This window comes from Melozone crissalis, unplaced genomic scaffold (assembly GCF_028551555.1).
Source record: "Melozone crissalis strain CALT ecotype California unplaced genomic scaffold, PUWL_Pcris_2 ptg000016l_1, whole genome shotgun sequence".
Classification (NCBI taxonomy): domain Eukaryota; kingdom Metazoa; phylum Chordata; class Aves; order Passeriformes; family Passerellidae; genus Melozone; species Melozone crissalis.
The window spans coordinates 36,184,738-36,204,664 of NW_026535794.1; the positions used below are offsets into that span (position 1 = coordinate 36,184,738).

The window sequence follows — 19,927 nt, forward strand, 5'->3', positions numbered from 1 at the left end:
ACAAAATCTTATTTAAATATATCTTTCAAAATTTCCCAATGACATACGGCAGAACCAAGCATCTCATTATTCTCAAGAAAGCAAATGTAGCAGGAAATGCTACATCAAAAGTGTGATGCAAACTGCAGAACAGGAAAGTGATGTATCAGCAGACACAGTCTCACAGTCTCTCCTTTCAACTTCTCACAAAACCATGAAGAAGCTAGCTTTCATCAGAAAGTGTAAAGGCTGAACACATTCAAACTACACAGGCAATTTGTTTTTCAGAATCCTGCTGAGAGCTTAAATATTAAGAAATTTTAGTTGCCTTCACATCCAGACTGAATCATGCCATCCAATAGAATCACATTTTCTGTTTCCTGTATTTCAAAGATTGAATATATGAACTTAAAAAAAAAAAAAGAAAAGAAAAAAAGATAAACTATCCAACTGACCAAAGAAACAAACAAAAGAGCCCCACAAAACCAAACCCAGACCTCAGTAACTGGAGAGGCTGTGCCCAGGAGATACACAGGACAGAAGGACTGTTTCTGTGAGCCACCTGCAGGTTTTGGGCCCCCCTGCAGCATCCTGTGCTGGAGCACACAGTCAGTTATCTCTGTCACTGCCTTCTGGGAAAACATCTCAGCAGATGCAGTGTGGGGAATCAGAAAGAAGGCAAAGAATGGGAGAAAGAAGGGGTAAAGCTGAAGTGAATGGAAGAACGTGATGCTAGTTGGACAGGGTCACCCAAGACATATTCCAGATCAGATAAATAACTTAATTACTTGTCTTTATGTGCAAGTGTAGAGCACTAACAAAGGTCTGCGTTACACTGCATTGTATGACTAAATGAAAGGAAAAAACATAAAAACAACTACATCTCTACCCCTTTTCAGATCAGACAAAAATCTAGATTTAAAATGCCCTTATGCCAGGAGATCAATACTAACGTCAACTATTTTATGGTAATTTTTATACCTCAAATATACTATATACTTGCCCTTTACATCTTGGGAAATTTTGAAAAGGGAAATTCCAGCAAATTTTTTAAAAAAATAATTCTTTGCTTCTTTCCCCAGATGGGAACAGAAACATTTTCATTGCCTCATAAAGCGCTGCTTGGATGATATTAACCACAAACACAAGACCAGATCTCCATCACAAAGGACGTTATTGTTCAACCACAGAAGCAGAACTTAACTCATTTATTTCAATCTGGATAAACCCCCAAGAGGGTACATCCAAATTCATTTGCAACCGGCTTGCAACAAATTGGATTTATGGCCCTTTAAAAATAGAATCTGCTTAAAGAAGGGGTGAAATTTCATGTGTACAGAGGGCCAAGGCAGTTTAACAATTTAATGTCATCCCTATAATTTGCTTGATTAGAAACCTGGCATTTTCCCCAAGGGGAAAAAAATGACAGATTTAGCCTTCTCTGTCTGAGAAATAAATATCAAATTTCCCACGAACTTTAGAAGGAATAGGAACAAGCACCGTGTCCAACCCTGATGTCACTACCTTAATTGAATTTTAGCTGGGGCACTTGTGTTAACATTCTTAACATTTGGGAAGTGTTATTGTTTATTTCAGAAGTGCCTGACCGCTATTTTTATATACTGCATTTAGAAGAAAAGGAGCCATCAGCAGCACAAAGCAGTGTCACTAAACATTACATTGATGTAGCAATTTATGTCCCATCTTTTTAATATTTCTGGTTCTCTTGAAGGTTCCCTACCCTAATTAGAAAATGGATGACAGTCTAAATTAAAGATCTGTAAAACTACACCTGGCAACAGCATGGCTGAATGATAAAATCCTCTTTTTTGGAAAGTACCTGTTTTACTCTGTAGCTCTCAGAGTCATGTGAGAACCCACGTTCAAAAGCTCATTTTGAACAGTCACATACAGGTTCTCTTTTCAAATCTATTCTGAGAAAAACACTTGTCAATTCCATTGTACAGCCCATAAAATGCTTCTGTGTTTCTTGCTCCATTGTCAGCTCCATAATAATCTCCTATTGACAGTAAGCATGATGGTACTCTTATAAATATGGAAACTCAAGGATATAGATCCCATGCTGAACAGAATCATACACTTTTGTCAGCTTCAGCAATTGCTTACAAGGAGATGCTGATAACATCCCCGTGGGACAGCACACAGAAAATCAAACACTTCCAGCAAGCTCAGGGTAGTATTCCACCAAAATCAATAAAAATGTGAAACAACACGTAGCAATTTAATAATGAGGATCTCTCCCAGACAAGAATTTCAAACAAATTATTTAGTAAGTGTTAGGAATTTCCCTTAACTCTTTAAGGGAAAATATCCAGGAGCTGGATATTTTTGAGATGTGTTCAGAGAAAAAACAGTTTTACTAATGTCATCAAGGCACTTGAGTTTACAGCAGTCCAAAATGGTCTCAAGGCTTACACTTTCTGAAGACCTGGAAAAAAACACCTTCAAGACTTAGGCATTGAACATTTCATTAGTAGGTTTGCTAGATGGTTCATTATATAACAAGGTACTGAAAGAATTTCATAGAAACCCAGAAACAATTTACAAAGAACACACAAATCAAAAATGCTTCATTTCTCTACCTTCTGCTTAGGATTCAAGCAAATCTCCTTTGGAAACAGACAGCAGCAGAGATCTTCATGCACAAAACACGATCCTGTGGTTTGAGGAGAATGCTATGTAGTGCATGCCAGGAGATGGAACTGGGAAAGTATGCTCAAGACTACAGTCTTCCAAATCTGTCCTCCTTCATTAATATTTAGTAAAACATGTTTCATCATAAACACTGCACATCCCCCTTCCAGTTTGCTCATTTATGGAAACAGATGTTTAAAATTAAGACAGGCTTTTAGTCTGCCCCTTACATTTTCCATAGGTCTCACATGCTCCTTCCTTAGAAGACAGGAACAGCCATCAAGAGTTTACTGCTTATTTTAAAACCAATTAAGCTTAGCCAAGGCTTTAAAGGAGGATTTAGCTCTTTCTATATGACTCAGAACTTTTGAAACTTTGGTACTTTTGTATCTCTAGTAACACATTACAAAAAAAAAAAATTCTGCTGATCAAATAGCAAAGTATCAACTGCTCATAGTTTTTCTACCCTATTACTCAGGACTGCTTCACTGCTTGCACATTTCCAAACCATGCAACCTTTCTGACTAGAATGCTCCTTTGTTTAAGCCTGTACTTCCCATGCATTTTTAACCTTTTCCAGTTTACACGTTCACCAAATTTTGTATTTGAGATAGATAGTTCACATTCATATACATAGAAGCAAATATAAATGTAGCTTTTAGAGAGTGAAATCCCAGTCTACATTCAAGTTTTCAAATTATCAAGTATTTTCACGGTCAATTACATCAAAATAGGCCATGAGGGATAAAACACTGGGGGGATGCCTTGGAAAATGCTGCCATAATCCCAAACCATTCATCTGCCATTTTAAGATCTCACTGCAACTGTGGCAGAGGCACAAGAACTAGAACAAGATAGAGAATAAGGCACTGGACAAGGAAGCAAGCTTTGCAGTTTTACAACATGTTCCTTGGTAGCAGCCTCTGCAGACGGGAACTGAAGGCCACAAACAGCACAGGGAGAAGAAATGTACTGAATGAGGAGCTACTGCAACTTACTGCCGTGCTGAAAGAAACAGAAGGTGGGATCTTAAGGCGGTGCTGCAGGAGATACTAAATTACAGCAAGCCACACATCTCCTGCTACTTGAGCCAAGAAAGGGGTGAGATTAACAACTTGGAATTCCTCTCTGGCTCACATTGTATTCACTCCTGAGAACAATGCAGAACAATATAACCATGCTACACATGCAGTGCAGCACAGTGCAAGTACACTTGCTCCTTTCAACATATTTCATTAGATGACAGGTCTTGAAACCACTCTCTCATCCTCTGTGCTCCTGGATGTGTTGATTCTTCTCAATCCTCACTTTTAGCACCTGTTCCTTCACTGAAGGCAAAGAGTGAACATTGCTGGCCACACGCTACGAAGATTCAGTGAGTGTGGTATTTGTCCAAAAGCCACATAATATATCTGCATACTCCCACATTTCTTCTAACTCTGAAAAAAAAATCTTGAAATTATTCACATAATTTGTGAATAATTTGTATTGGGAACAACTGCGAGAGAGCAGCCAGCTATGCTCATTCAAACTAAATATTTGATATTCACTTTAAAAATAAGTCTGTAGAAATTCTGTCCCAATCTCTTGCTGTAGAGACCTGGCATTTTCCAAATGCAGACCATGATCTGTGCAGCAATCTTTAGTGAGTAACTCCTACACTAACTGGTGAACATAAGCAAGGGGAAAATATAGATTTACAGAGGTGTGTAGTTGACTGTTGTAGCTAAAAACCATTTTAGTAACTGGCGATAATGTGATTCAATGTGAGTGATTTTAGCCCATCTCTGCTCTAGGCAGTGAAAACAAACCAAAAAAAAAGGTTCAGCGGTATTTTAAAAAGTAGGAATTCAGTCTCAAACTTACAGGCTTTACATTTACTTTGCAGGGAATGCTACTTTTATTTTTATATCAACTGAAGAGTGTTTCTTTAAAATCTCATTGTTTCATCAAGCCATCTGTTACTCGTAGCCAAAATTACAATTTGAACAATTTGCTGGTAATTTATTTTAGCACAGTATAAAACATTATCATATTATTGTTATTTTAAAAGTTATTTTTTCCCACCAGACAGAAGTAGGATCATTAAAAATATCAACTACATACTTTAGAATCTATTTTTATCTTGGGCAAGGGGATGACTTGAAAGCTGATGGGGGCAAAGGATTATAAAAGCACTACCAGGCTCCTGGGAGAGTCCTGAAAATAGTTTTGCAATGTCCATGGAAGATATATATCAACACCACTCTTACAGGGCTTAGTCAAAAGAACACAAGTTGAAAGAAGTTTAAGCAGGAACAGATGTTTCCCTTCACACCAGGCTGTTTAAAATAGAGTATATGCTATTTTTTACCATCTCTTGTTATATATACACGAAGAAAATGTTAACAAAATGCACTTTAATAAATATTATCACAGCAGATTACAAACAGCTGAACTATTGATGTTGAGTTTCAAGTTCCACTTCATGACCATATCTACGGTTAACATCCAAATACTTACAAAAAAATAGGGGCTCTGTTTGCACTGAAAACATGCAGAAAACAAAGCTGTCAGCTAAGTGCTCAGAAATGGTTTTCATTACAATGCACTACAGAAATAATACTGTATTGTTCTCTTGCAAATACCCTGGAGAGTGAAGGTTTTGTGGTGGGATTTTTTGGGTTTGTTTTAAGGACAGAAATTATTTTAGATGAGATTGAAATCACATCTAGGTAAATAATCCGAGATAATAAACAAGACTCTAGAAGGGTCATTTTTTAGCCACAAAGATAAATCTGAACTGCTTATTTATTTGAAGAACAAACCTCTGAGCAGTATTAAACACTTAATTTTTTCTCATTTTCTCTTTTACTGCCACCTGCTCTGACTGTACACCCTGCAGGAAACTTCTGAACAGACCAGCTAAAACACATGTAAAATAAAGAATAATGCTTGGGATTACAATAACCATTTAAGGTCCCCTGGTACCAACAAAGCAAACACAGACTTCACAGAAGAGAGAGCCCTGTAAGACTGCAGCATCTGAGTCAAGAAATCCACAAACACGCCAGTGCTCCTAAGAACCCATGAGCTGCATCTCTTTGCTCTTTCCAAAAAATAAATCTAAATTTAAAGATTAAGACATGAAGAATAAGTAATGAAACAGACAAGAATATGACAAATGTTGGAACAGCTATATGAACCCCAGCATTTTTATTATTCTTATCAGTAAAAAATTATAATATCAATAATGTTTACATTAGTTATTTTCTAGGAAATTGCAGAGTTTTGTCTTCTCATTTCTTTGTCATGCTGTTAACTAAAAAAATAATAATATAATATTAGGGAGACATTGATATGTTTATCTTCCATATCCTCTTGCCATTTCCTAATTAGATGCTGAAGAGAGTTGAAAAACTCAGAAGCTGAGAGTTCAGAATCATTTCATATTGCTTTCATGCAAAATACAGATATGTGAAGCCCCTTTTTTTGATCACACAAAACAAATTTTCACTCTAATGTGAGTAAATATGTAGAAAATAAGTGAATCACTCCTCTGACTAGAAGCAATTATGGAAAAGATTTTAAAAACTCTGAAATTTCCATAGGTATTTAGATGTTATTTTAGAGGAGAAATCGAGGTCCTCCTAAATACTTCAAGCCTGCTTCGATCTTGCAACTTAAAAGAAGCTGGAGAATGAACCTGTCTTTTAAGAGCAACACTAACACAAAAATTCTTCACCAATTAGAACTGTAACACTGATGACTCTCCAGAAAACAATGCACATCAACTAAGACAGCAGAATTCTGAAAACTCCAAAACAGCTATGGATCAATGGAAGGGGAAAAAATCAAAAGAGCAGAAAAGAAGGATCTCAATATTTTAATTAAATCGCCAAAGTAGAGAAACATGCAGTGAGAGTGACCTGTAGTTTTTCAGGGGGTGTAGCAGTTCCTTATCCACCCAGTCTCCTGCCTGAGGCTCCCCCCAATGAAGAGAGGGCAGGTAACAGCAGGGGGATCAAACTGCTCCAAGAATGTCTCACCCCTCAGAAGCACACTGAATTCAACTACAGTTTAGCCATGCATATTAATTTCCAGAGCATAAACTAACACTTGAAGCATTTTCATGGCATAACTCATGCCAGTTTTACTCCTGGTAACATTTACTTTTCCATAAAACTGTCTAGAGGGCTCAAATGCAGTAGATCCTTTCAGCAATGCAGGATGAGAGTTCTTCACACAAGTGTTAGTATTGTACAGCCTTTCTTTCAAAATAGTGCAATTCTCTGCTCAACTTGCCTTTGTAACAGAGAGAACTGGGGGTCACACTAGATCAAGAACATGGGTGGCAGCATCCCTGCAATGAATTCTCTTGGCAGAATCCTCCTTGGGGTCCCATTCACTTACATCTGAGAGGTACCATCGCTTCCATGGCCCAGCAATGCTATTGTTAGGCAGTAAAATAAATGTCAAGAAACTTACCAGCAAAGTCACTGTATCTGCAGGAGTCAAGATTATTTGTGGGGTGCTTTGGACTACAGAAGTTGTTCTGAGGATCAGTTAAGGGAGTGACACGTTACTGGCAGCTTTGGAGCCAGCGGTAATGATTTGTACTCACTGAACTTGACCAAGACACAAGAGAGGGAACAGCAAAGAGCAGATTTGACACACACTGTCTCATCCAGCACATTTCAGGGCACAATAAGCATCACAAAGGTGTTTCACAATGGCAGTCCTGTTACAAGTGGAACCAGTCCACTTCTGAAAATGCAGAACCAATTACTCATCTGTACTGCCTTAGGTTTGCTGAAAGAAATTAGACTCATTTCTGAAGCAAGTAAGAACAGACCAGCAGGGAGAGATCCATGTGTAGCCAAAAACACAAAAGATGCCAGCATTTGGATTTCAGTTAAGCTGCACCATTTTTAAACCATGCTCTTCTGTGCTTATCATGCTTCCTACTTCCACAGGGACAAGAAACGTGAATCCTGCAACGGTGTCACACTGAAAAAAAGACACCATACAAGAATTCCCTTTGATGGTGCATTATTAAGGAGATAGCCAAGGATCCAAAAATGTGCTTCCTAAATTTTAAGAAGTTAAAACTGGGGACAAGTGGTACAGAAAGAATCCTCCATTTCTTAACCTGTCACCAACATGGCAAAAATGTGAACATAAGAGTAAAACCTTCTGCCTGTTAGTTCTAGACATGTACCAGATTGTAGATTCTAGACATGTATCAGATTGATACAGAAAACAGAGGTCATGAGAAATATATCTGGCATTCACATATGATTGTGTGTCCAAAATAAATCTTTACTTGGGATGTCAGCCTAGCTCCTCCTTCCCTTACTTGTCTCCATAGACTCCAGAGAACACTCTCAGATGAAAACATGATAACAGGATACACAGAAACAAAAAGCAACTAAGGAAGTAATTAAAGGCTACCCTATTTGACATGAGACATAAGTCTAAATATTACAAAATATGGTATCTTAGAAGTAACATCTCTACTTTCAACAATTTCAGAATGATCTGAGTCCCGGTGATCAAAGTTCAAAACTTAGCTCTGCTTATTATAAAGCAGGTGAGCAAATCTTTAATGTCTGTTTAGTCTGAGAGCAAAAGACAGCAGTGTTAATATCAATACAGCAGTACAATATGTGCACAACAGTTTAGTTACTTCTTTCACTGCCCACAAATTATGTATCAAAGACACCATGGGACTGTTTGAGCTCTTTAGGACAGGTTAAGTCACTCTAGATCCACATGGGTATCAAAGAACAAGCACACTGCGGTGATTTTAAAGTATAGGAAAAATAGATTTTATGCAACATCATGTCCCCAATATTTAAATGTTCCCTGTCTTGCCATAGCCAGAAACCATGGCAGAAAAGCAGCAGAGACAATGGAGAACTGCAATGATGCCCAGCAGCACAGAAAGATCTCAGCCACAGAACAAAGGTTTGACCAGAGTCTTTGGCATTTCCTAAATGTTTTATAGTCAACATTCTACTGAGACACTTTGTTTTGGTGAGCAAGAAGCATTCTCCAGGTAAAACAACCTCCTTGTTACACATTATATAGAGTTATAGAAGAAAAGCACATATTACCTATTGTAAAATTGTATTGTGTTTGCAGAAGGAAGCAGTTAATATTCAATATTAAGTACAATTTCAATGCAACAAAAAGTCAATCCAGAAAACTTATTAAAATTGCATCCTTGTTCAAACTCAAGGTAAGTCATACTTGCTCAGCAGTGCACAATAAAATGGATAAAATTAATTTTCTTGGTGTATAGAAAATTTTTAGTAAGCTCAGGGAGAAAATTTTGACTTCTTATTCTATTTTGAAAACATGGCTATTCTATTTGGTTTGGAGTTTTTCAAATACAGTAACTGGCAATACACTAAGATACTAAAACTGCTAAAAGGCTCTGTAATGAACAGCTTATGAAAAAATAAAGGATTTCCCTATTCAATTAAAACATTCTATTAACTTCAATTGTATTCCACAGTTTGAGAAGAATTATAAGGCTGTTCATTTTTTAAAGAAAGGAAATGCCTTCTCTAACAGCTTTTTGTTACTCTTTTGTTTGAAGAACATCCTTTATTTTTCCATTTATTATGTTTGTAAACATGATTTATATCTGGTTTATATGCCCTTAAAAGCAATGGATATTTTTGTTGCTCAGACAAATTAGTTAATATGACAATTAATTCCTACTCCCAAACAAGTCTTGTTTCCTGAGTTAGATTTACATAAAAGTGTTGAGACTTTCACAGAGTGCATAATCAGATACGGTGACACAGCATGCACTTGACAGCAACAGCTTCAAAGAACTTCAAATTTCTCTACATCAAATAACATCTGAGGAAGAGCGACATACTCAACCTACAGAGAAACTGTAAATATACATTCTAGCTATTAAAATTTAAATTATTATCTTTCAAAAAGGGATCTTCATAACCCCACAATCAAATGGCTTCTATCAACAGCAACATTTCCATGTCTAGAAAAGCATTCTAAAGAGTCTCAGAATTGGATATTTATGGAAATAAGATGACTCCTGGATTGTAATTTTGTTTTCATGTTATCCATACTCTTTCTGAAGTTACAAATGCAAAGACATTTTCTGTTTCAATGATGCACAATTTTGCCACCAGTTGTGACAGTTATGCCTATTATTCTACTCTGACTCAAAGAACTGAAGAACAAAATCAAACATGTTGAAACTGGTACACAATAACTACACCAGTTTTTCCTAAGTATGAATATATTGAACTAATCCAAGATAACATCAGAATAGCAGTGTAATAACACAGTTCGACCTGAAACAAAATTTGGGCCCACATTTTTGAATGCTATTATGTGTTCAGAAAACTTCAGTTTGTTCTGATACCAAAATCTATATATATTTAAGCCTCAGATAGTTACAGCTGCATTATTTTTAATCCAGTTCTTAAAATTCACAGTAAAAATGGAAGACTGAAGATCAGTGTAGTCTGTCAAGCTGAGTCCCTATCAAGCTCATAACGCCTGTGCTGTAGTTTATTCTAAAAATTTTCTTAACTATTATCACTGCAAATGGACTAAAGCTAGGGGAGCATGCCTACTCACACCCTGTGGCTAAATAAATACACTACTCAGTGCTAGTTTATATAACATGCAACAGGACACAACAGATGCTGCAGAATTTAAAACAAGCACAATGTAAATCTGTTTTCACTAAAATGGACATAACCTGCTAATTTCCAGTCTGGCAGAATATTATAGTGTCAAAAATAATTTTAAAAAGAAGGCAATAGATAAAGAATTGCAGTGTTCTCTTCAAATTCCCTAATATATATTTAATACCTAATTGAAAGCAACAGTATTCTGGTTCACAAAAGTATTTAGGTTACCAATACCAGCTCTATGAAACACCATGTGATACTGAAACAAAATTAAATAATCTGGGGGTAAAACGCCTTTTAGGTAAAGCACTATCCAACAGGATATCTGGACACTAAAACCAGAAACTGTATATATTGTTTCAACATAAAATGTACATTGTAGGACCATCTTCTGCATTGATATCATCTGTGGGAGGTCATTCTCCTGTGACACTACAAATAAGTTTTTAATAATAATAGGATCAAACTTGTTTCTCTCAAGAAGTATAACTGCTGTTCAGATACTTTAAATTACAAAACAACAAATTCTAGTACAGTATTCCAGGTGGTCCAAGTGATACATATTCCTACTGCCAAACTGACAGAACTAGAAGCAGTAACTATAGTGCAAATAAAAGCATACTGTGTTCTGGGGGGTTCCCCCCCTTTTCTTTTTACTCACTTTCTTAATAAAATCAGGCATCTCCTTTTTCTCTGAAAGGTGGTTTAAAGAGGAGCAGCATTCTACCTCCAACACATATCCTTCACTATTGACGTCACCTTTTGAAGACCTAAAGAGGCAGACAGAAAAGAAGAATCAATTTCTGTTGTTACACTGGATACCCACAGAAAAGAAGAATCAATTTCTGTTGTTACACTGGATACCCAGACATCCCATTTATATGTATTTCTCCTGCAGAGCCAAACTTCAGACAAACTTTGGTTCTAAGACATTCCCCCCACTGAGCTCAATACAGTTCCAACAAGTGGCAGCTACAGTATGTGACCCACATGCTAGGGGAGCAGATCACACCAATGACCACCAATGGTGGGATGCTTCAGGGATTTCCAGATTTCTTTTTCTGTCCAAGAAACATTTTGGCAGCCTGGCATCTACGGCCAACACCAAGGAGATGCATGGGTGATAAAGCTCAGGATACACAAAAAGAAGGTTCCAATGCTATGGTCTGACAGATGGTCTGCACCCCATAAGATGCATTTCAGACAGCAATTAAAAGAAACCCCTTCTCTTTATCTAGAACTATTCCAAAACAACATCTAAAATCAGGGGCTAATCAAAATAGTTTAATCTTCAGCCTTAGCTTATGTTCTGTTTTCAAGAAATGTAAAGCTGTGCCTGAAGTCCCCTTCTCTTTCAGAAGAGACTAACTCCTAAAATAATTCAAAGCAAATGGCATCTGCCACGTGCATTTGCTGAACAAATGAGCACTGTGGAAATAAGGTACTGGTCAAAATATGCCAAGGGAATATTTGGAAGTTATACTGAATGATCTTCAGAAACAGTCTGCAGGCAGTGCTACTGAAGGCAGATTTCATCTCCTCCTGCCTCCCATGAAAGGAAACTGATACACCTGATCAACAGAGGATGTCTAGACAATCACCTGTTTTCTCAGTTTTTCAGAAGAACACATGGAAGAACATTAAAAATAAAAGCAAGCTTGTCATTCTTGGGATTAGTAACAAAGCAGTTAACTAACATTTCCCAGAGAATCAAAAGATCAAGTTCCAAGTGAAGAACTAATCCTGGCCAGCAGTTGTTTGATGCCTGGCTACCTAGAGGACAGAAAGAAAGGTACAGAAGTTTGAACTGGGAGTGCTGAGGAAGCAGCAAAACAGGGGCTTGGCAGGCTTGCCATGCTTGCAAAAGCCAGCCTGTGCAAAAGGCCTGCTCTGGGGACTGGGACTGTGTGACACAAAGCTTCAGCTGCAGATGGTCCCAGGGGCTTTCCCGAGACACTTGCAGTTCCCCGGAGCCGCGCGGTGCGTGGGCTGCTGACTGCAAACTGCCAGTGTTTCCTAGGCAATGCTGCAGACATGTGCTACATCTGATCCTCCCACTTCCACACGGGCCACACTCTCACCTCATTGCTCTTATCTCACTTATACCTGAACAGGTGGTAGCAGACTCTGCATTGTTTGCTAACACTGAAGACCTTTCTCTATATTTGTTTTTTCCCTCTTTTCTAGGTTCTTCTTACAATCTGTGGTTCCATTCTCTACTTCGTTCTGGACAAAAATTTTAACAAAGTGTTAAAATAGAAGTTAAAGTGTTCATGAAAATTCTCCAAACATCTTTATAGAATTTACATAGGTCATTACTGGGGGGCTAACAGTATTCCAGAACAACTCCTCTGCAACAGGCACACATAAATTAACTTAAGAGCAAGAACAACTTTGTCAAGAAAATGAAAAATCATTTTGAGAGGCACAACATGTGTACTGCAGACAATCATTTTTGCTGTTCTAAAGTCCTAGATAAGAAAATCCATCCTGTGCAGATTTTCTGCCACTGATGAACTCGAGAACATAAAAATAAACTTTAGAAATCCTCCCTGCTACTGTACTTACAACCAGACCTACTTTTTTTTTTTTAGTCTGAATATGACAAACAGGAAAAGTAGCCCTGATGTTATCTAGCCACGTTCTAGACAGAAATAATATGAACTAGGGCACTCTAATTCTCAAGCAATCAATTAACTATCAATGCTGCCACTCAACACTGTAAAGTCAAGTCCATATAACATCAAGTGGAGCAAATGCAACTTTCCAGAGCTTTGGCTGTTGTATAAGTACAAACCAGAGGTGTGGTACCAACAGGGAGCAAGGAACCAAGCCCTTTTTAGACAACCAATTCCATCTTAAGGGGACAACTGCATAACACTATAAATGCAAGGAACAAATATCTCCACTATTTCCCTTCTTGGATAGAAGCTCCCTTCCAGCCCAACTGAGGAAGCCACTCCCCTCCCTGAGACTGTAAAATGCTGCAGCTCAAATTCAAAGTCAAGATATCCAATCCAGAAAATTAAGTATGTGTCATGCTATTTTATGTGCCCACCCATTTGGCAAAGGCTGTTCATAACTCTGGCACTGCTGTGACCCACATGAAAATTCACTATTCTAATTCCTCTAAAAGAATGAGACAGACTGCATTTTAAAGTTTAAATCCCCTGGCTACCTGAAAAAATAAATCCTTTTCAACCTGTATTGGTAAAGTTTATAGACAGGTATAAGGAAGAGAGAAGCTGGCCTTGAACCACTCTCTCCTAATTCCTCTCCTCCCCCTGAACAGCTCCCTGAGCTCTGATTTTGTGCAATTTTTTGAGGACCTGCTTCCAACCTCTCTGAAAGAAGAGTTATCTGAGATACAGATTATATGCATAAAAATATAGTGATTATTACTGCAGCTGCTTAAAATGTCCTGTTTAACTCCTTTAAAAAGCACTCAACTTTAAAATACATTTGCTGCTTGAAAATATTTAATTGGAGACAATTTATTCCTTCTGTAGCAGTTTAGGGGCTACCTCTGCACTAGGGCTCATGAAAGAAATGGCATCAAATATGATTGCACTCTGTTATGAACATTATTTTACACAACACACTTAACAGATCCTACTAAAGGCTATAAAACCCTTAGTTAATATCTTCCAATAGAAAGACTCTGTATTTCCAAGAAGTATTTTTCCATGATCTCAAGTAAATTATGTCTGTATTTGTTAAAAGCAAGTCTTTGTTTATACTGGTAGTTTTTACCTTTTTAGGAAAGCTTTAAAAGCCTGTTATTCTGTCAAAAACAAACAAACAGAACAAGAGCCATACCTTTTCATGTGAAAATAATAAATACCTGTGGATGTCACAGACCACAAAAATAATTTTCTGAGTAAAGCTACGTGGGCAAGGAATTGTTTCCAGTCTCTATGCAATAAACAGTGCATTTCATACGTGTATCGTAAAGTAGTCATAAATATCATAAAAGTCTCTCATTAAACTCTTCAAATATTATTAGTACAGCCATAGAGAAAGTGATAATTATAGATACAGCTAAATTCTGTATTAACAGAAATTAATATCGTCTTAGTTTTATTAATTTAATGGGACTACTTTTAGGACCACTTTCATTAGAAACTATGAAGCAGGACCCTCATAAAATGTCAAGATTTTATGGGGGTCCTACTTCATAGTTTCTAATGAAAGAAACTATGAAGTAGGACCCCCATAAAATCTATCAAGATCCCAGAAGCCAGAGAAAAAGTCCAAAGAGCACAGTTCTGTGCACTTGCATTCCTCTGCTTTTTTCTGAAAAAAGACTGATGTCAATCGTGAGAAATAACCCAATAATCCATACCCAGGAGTCTCTTACCAGTTTTATAGCACAGGATGTTACTGGGAGTCCAACATATAAAATACTTTAAAATTAAAGCAATGGTTTATGTAAAGCTGATTTTCACTTTCCCATCATAAAATATTTCTCAACAAATAGGAGAAAAGAGAAATGCTCAGATCAGTTTAGTCAGAAAAATATGTAAGCTCCAGCAGTTCTGAAGATCTTCCTTTTCTTCTGGGTGCACAGTCATCAAGTTCTTCATTTTCTTTTCCTCCTCCTAAGCTGGAAAACCAAATCTTCCTACAAACATTTGGGTGTTTTGTATTACCTTTATTCCTCTGATTAAAAAAATGGCTGGGTTAATTAAAAAAGGTCCAGCCCTGAGAGCAGCACACCTGGATACACTAACGCTGTGCCCTTCCTGGAAGGCAGGATGAACTGGAGAAGCTGCTACCTCCAGACCCACTACAACACCCTGCACTCACTGTTACACGTTTGGGATGCCTGAGAGGGAACACAAGGGACAGTGTGAACAACACCAGCACTTTCCCTGCAGTGAGGAAGGGCAGTCTCCTGCCTCCCACCCCAGGAGAGAACAACCACTGGTTGGCCCTGGAGATTGCCAGAAAATTTCACTGCAACTTACACACCCTGGGTTTCATTTGTTTTTGTTATATATTGTTTGTTTATCATTAACGATTTTCATGGAGAAGGGCTCTTCTGCCACTGAAGGTAAACTTAGTGCTCACCATGGACAACCTTAATCATAGGATGGCAAAGAGTTGAGGTGGAATTTCAGTCTACCTGATGCTGAGCAGAGGGTCAGCATTCACAGGCCTGGTGAAGAGGGGGTAGAGGGTACCCTTAAATTTTACCAATTTGGAAAGGGCTCAGGACCACAGACTTCCAAAAAGTGTAATCCTGAATCCTAAACAGGGCTTCTAGTACCACTAAACAAGAAGATTATACATTGAATAAATAAGATTTTAACTTATAATTGGAAATTCACTGGCCAAACACATGTGACAATGGTTGTTTCACTAGGTTGTCATTTCCTGCACAGCTGTTTGCTGTTAAGCACATTTTCACGGTAGAAAAACCATAACCAGCTGTGGAGAACCAGTAACTCATACAGTAACTATTAAAGCTGACAACTTGGTGTCCCTTACAGACTGGATTTCCAGCCCTTTTCAGATACAAGAAGGAACTGAGGAAGCCAACATTTGGTCCTAATCTTCCTGAAGTTCCCAATGCCCATGAGCTCAGCATGCCAAAACACACTTGCAAAACTGCAGAGACGCTCTAAAATTACTATTTCATTAAGATGATGCTCAGAATGTGAGCAGAGTTTTGAGATTTTCCACTACACAGGAATAGCTCTACCACTCAAATAGAACTGTACATTCATAACAAACTGGTCTACATTACAAGAACAGTAAAACCACACCAAAGTGATGAACATGAGCAGCTGGTATCTCTACAATTTCAGGTTAAATTTCCAGCAAAATTAGAGTATCTGAAAACCAAGAACTCAACAACTAAAAATCCATAGGTTTTATGATGCCCAGCCAAAAACCCCACCATTTTTTATAAAAACAGAAGTAGGTATATTGCATGCTAAGCGCCAAGTCTAACCCATGCGACACTGTTTTAATGTTATTACCTAAACGTTTTCTTTACTATAGGAAATCTTATCACTGGAATAAATATTATTTGTTAGTAAAATTTATAAACTTTTTTTAATGACAGTATATAAAGTTTCTTGAGAAAAGTTTGGCCATGTATTGATACACAGGCATCTTTAATGTGCAGTGTTTATAATTTTCAGAATACAGATGAAAGGACATTTATTTCGGGTCATTGTTAGAAGTTATTGTGAGGAAATAAGTATTTCTTTGAACTTGTAACAGATAACAAGCCTTCAAAACTCAAACCATTGTCCTTTGAGCTAAAAGAAGATATCTGTTGACTCTTGGGCATGGAATAAACATTATCTTTTCATTAAGTTGAAATCAGCCTGCTGAGAGCAACAACACAGACTACATTTGCACACAAACCTGTATGATCCCTAATGCTCATGAAGGCAAATTCAGACATTTCTCATCTTCAAGCTTAAATCCTACATGAAAACCAAATAGACACATACACACAGAGATGCATTTATATTCAAAATAAAAATATATTTTATCTATGCAAAGTACCTACTTTCACCAAAGTGAAAACACCAAAGAGAAATACCAGCAAAATCAGGAAACTGTAAAAATCTTTGTTTACTATTAAACTTTTGAACTCAGTCTGTCATATTTCTTCGCAGATAAATAGAGTTGTTGTTATCCAACTGATGATAGTTTGAATTTGTCAGGACTAACAGATACAGGAATTACAGAATTAGAATCATCTCATCAAATGAATCTCTGCAACACTCGACACCTCATTATTTTGCAGAAAGGGAAAACAGCTGCAAAGCTGTTTGAGGTCAAAACAGAAATTTAGAACATTTAGAAACTCTAAAAAAATTATGATTAAATTAAACTACTTAGTCTACTTCTGCAGTGCAATGCTTCCCTGTTGGTTGCTTTACTGACTGAAGGTAAAACCTGTAGATGGTACATCCTAAGACACAGTTGGAACAATGGAGAGAAATTCTTTGGAATACCATTTATATCCCCTGCTTCTCTATCATGGTGCAATAAAGCATCTGCAAACATGTCAAAGCTATTATAAGCAGACAGTTTATGAGCCCCAGATCCTGTACCTTTCCTGGTAAAAGAGAATGGAGGTTGCTTTCCAGTGCTGAACACTTAGAAAGGGACATCAAAACACTTTAACTGACACTGAATTTTGAAACTTTAAGATACCAGACAGGGGTATCACACTACAGATTGCTGGGAACAAGTTAAAGCTGCTTTGTGCAATGGTTTTGTTGCAATTTTGTTCAGGGGCTGACTTAGCAATTTCTCTACAGGAAGCAGATAACCTGCAACAGCCACAAGCTGTCCAAAATAAGAATGTACCCAAGATGCCTGCATAGAGATTGTTAAAAAAAAAAAAGCCAGTGAGTGTGGAAATAAAAGGTCAAGGAGAAAAAGGTTATTGCAGACACAAAGAACTACTGGTTTCTGCTCCTAGGGGAATGTAAGAATGTGTTACTCTCCTCATCTTGGTTAGCCAGGACCTCCCAAACACACGGACCTCCCCCCATTCCTTCCATCAGCAGAGCGCCACTGTCACACGTTCACACTTTTCAGGTAGCAGCTTTTATTCCCTTTCCTGAGATTCTAAGTGTAAATCAGTGTGAATCTACTCTTCTCAAGCAGGAGTGTGAACAGCAGGCCACACCTACGCTTCACTCTTGGGGCTTTCCCTAAATTCAGAAAAAAAAAAAAAATCTGCAAAAACCAGGGCTCAGAGTTTTCTTCACACAACTGATACAAGATTCTTCAAGATTTCTTCCTCAAGAAACACACATACCTCAGAACTCAGCACAGACAATAGAACAGACAACTGCCTTTGAGTTAAGTCCACTGAAATTTAGAGTATTTAGAGTCATGAAATAAAGTATTCATGAGCATTTTATGTATTATTCTTTTATCTGACTATATTCTATGTGACTTTCAAACCACTTTCCAATCAACTGCTTAGTGTACACCATGCCATTAGATGCTACAGAAATATTTAAATTTATTATATTAAATTTAATGAGAGCAATGGCAGTTTTTTAACAACTTGGTAGACTACCTTCATGCCCAGTGCCTCTAAAGAGTTAAACACCCCTACATTTATTTCACTTACTTTAATTGAACGTGATGCCTTCTGCACTGCAAACAATTACATTGTTGATTTTTTAAAAAGCTGTCCCTTAATTCCATATTTTCCCTAACACTTTCAGTGGATAATCCCTGATTTTCAACATGTACACCTTCCATACATGATAGGGATGTGTCTTCAAACGTCCTACAGCAGGAATGACTCCTATTTCCATATTTACCACAAATGATTACATAGCCAAGATAACAAAGCCAGAGATACCAGATTAAACAGAAAGCTATCAAAGTGACTTTAAAAGTCACCTTAATGTACAATGCCATTGCAAATTCACTAGGAATATTGTGAAGCTACACGACAATGGCAAAATAGGATAAAAATAACACTAACAGGTAATTTCCATGAATTCTAATGCACAACATGCCTCAGCACTACCTTTTCCATTTTATTGTTGAACAAATTCAGGCACTGCAAATCTCACTGACAGCAGCAGCATGGTGTTCCTGATATCCATCACCTGCTGCAGCTGGCACAGCCTCTTCCTACCTTTGGGGGGGCAGAGCTATAAAACTAAGTCCTCAAAGCACAAATCAACAGTATTAATTTTAAACCATAAAACTGACACAGAAAGGTGCAACACTGACTACAGACTAATTCAAGCATTCAGTCTCTGTATAGATGGAATTGGCATTAATTACTGTAGGCACTAATGCAACAATTTCATTTCTGTTCCATTCAGAGAACAAAAAAAGGAAGGTGGAAAACACACTCTGTATCTGCCAGACAATGGACAGATGAAGTGCAGAGTGTTGGAGCCACCTGGGGTGAAACACCTGCAGTGAGAAAAGAGCTGCAGCCTCAGGTGTTCTGCAGGAAGTGCCCAGGCCCCCCAAGGTTGGGCTCCACACCAAGGTACAGAGATTTTTATGACTCTTGGCTCCCCATAAACACCATACCACCAGAGGGATGGATTTGTACTCCACAGCATAAATGATGTTACCAGTGATCCTACAACTGTGGCTGGACTACTTTTACTCCTAAAATCTTATGACAGAAATAAACATTCATCTGATCTTAGCCTAAGCAGATCTAATTTCTACCCATGATTTAACTGTGATATACAGAGACTGCCTTGAGATGACAAGACACCTGACAGTTCTCAGGGGGAAAAATATAATTTCATCATTATCAGCAGTGTGATGAGAAAGGTTAATTAAAACAATTACAGTAGGTCTTTTTTCTTCATTCTGTTAGATATTTTCAGTCCCCAGCTGTTTGTGGAATGACATGAACTTGCAGTTCAGATACAGGTGGTCTCTATGCAGGCCATAGTTATCTGAAATCTGTGCAACACCCACTCTCTTCATCACACTTGGCAATGCAAATATTTGTTGCACTCACACACTATGGGAGAAGCTGTTTCCATACTCTCGGCCAAAATCAGGCACATCTAAGCTACATGAAACATCAAACTGATGTAATTTTCCTTTTGGTACTTGTTTTTTTCCTGCTTCACCACGTCCCTTCCGCTTCCCTAGGCAGT

General features: G+C 37.7%; 1 protein-coding gene across 3 annotated transcripts in view; it reads right to left on the bottom strand.

The window, feature by feature from the left end:
- The window catches only part of RFTN1 (raftlin, lipid raft linker 1), a 96,428-nt gene that overhangs the window by 33,801 nt on the left and 42,700 nt on the right, over positions 1–19,927 (bottom strand). For all 3 annotated transcript variants that reach the window (XM_054274219.1, XM_054274217.1, XM_054274218.1), the window contains exon 4: positions 10,957–11,065. In XM_054274219.1, the coding sequence (XP_054130194.1) occupies positions 10,957–11,065 (109 nt within the window). The remainder of the gene's footprint in view (positions 1–10,956; positions 11,066–19,927) is intronic.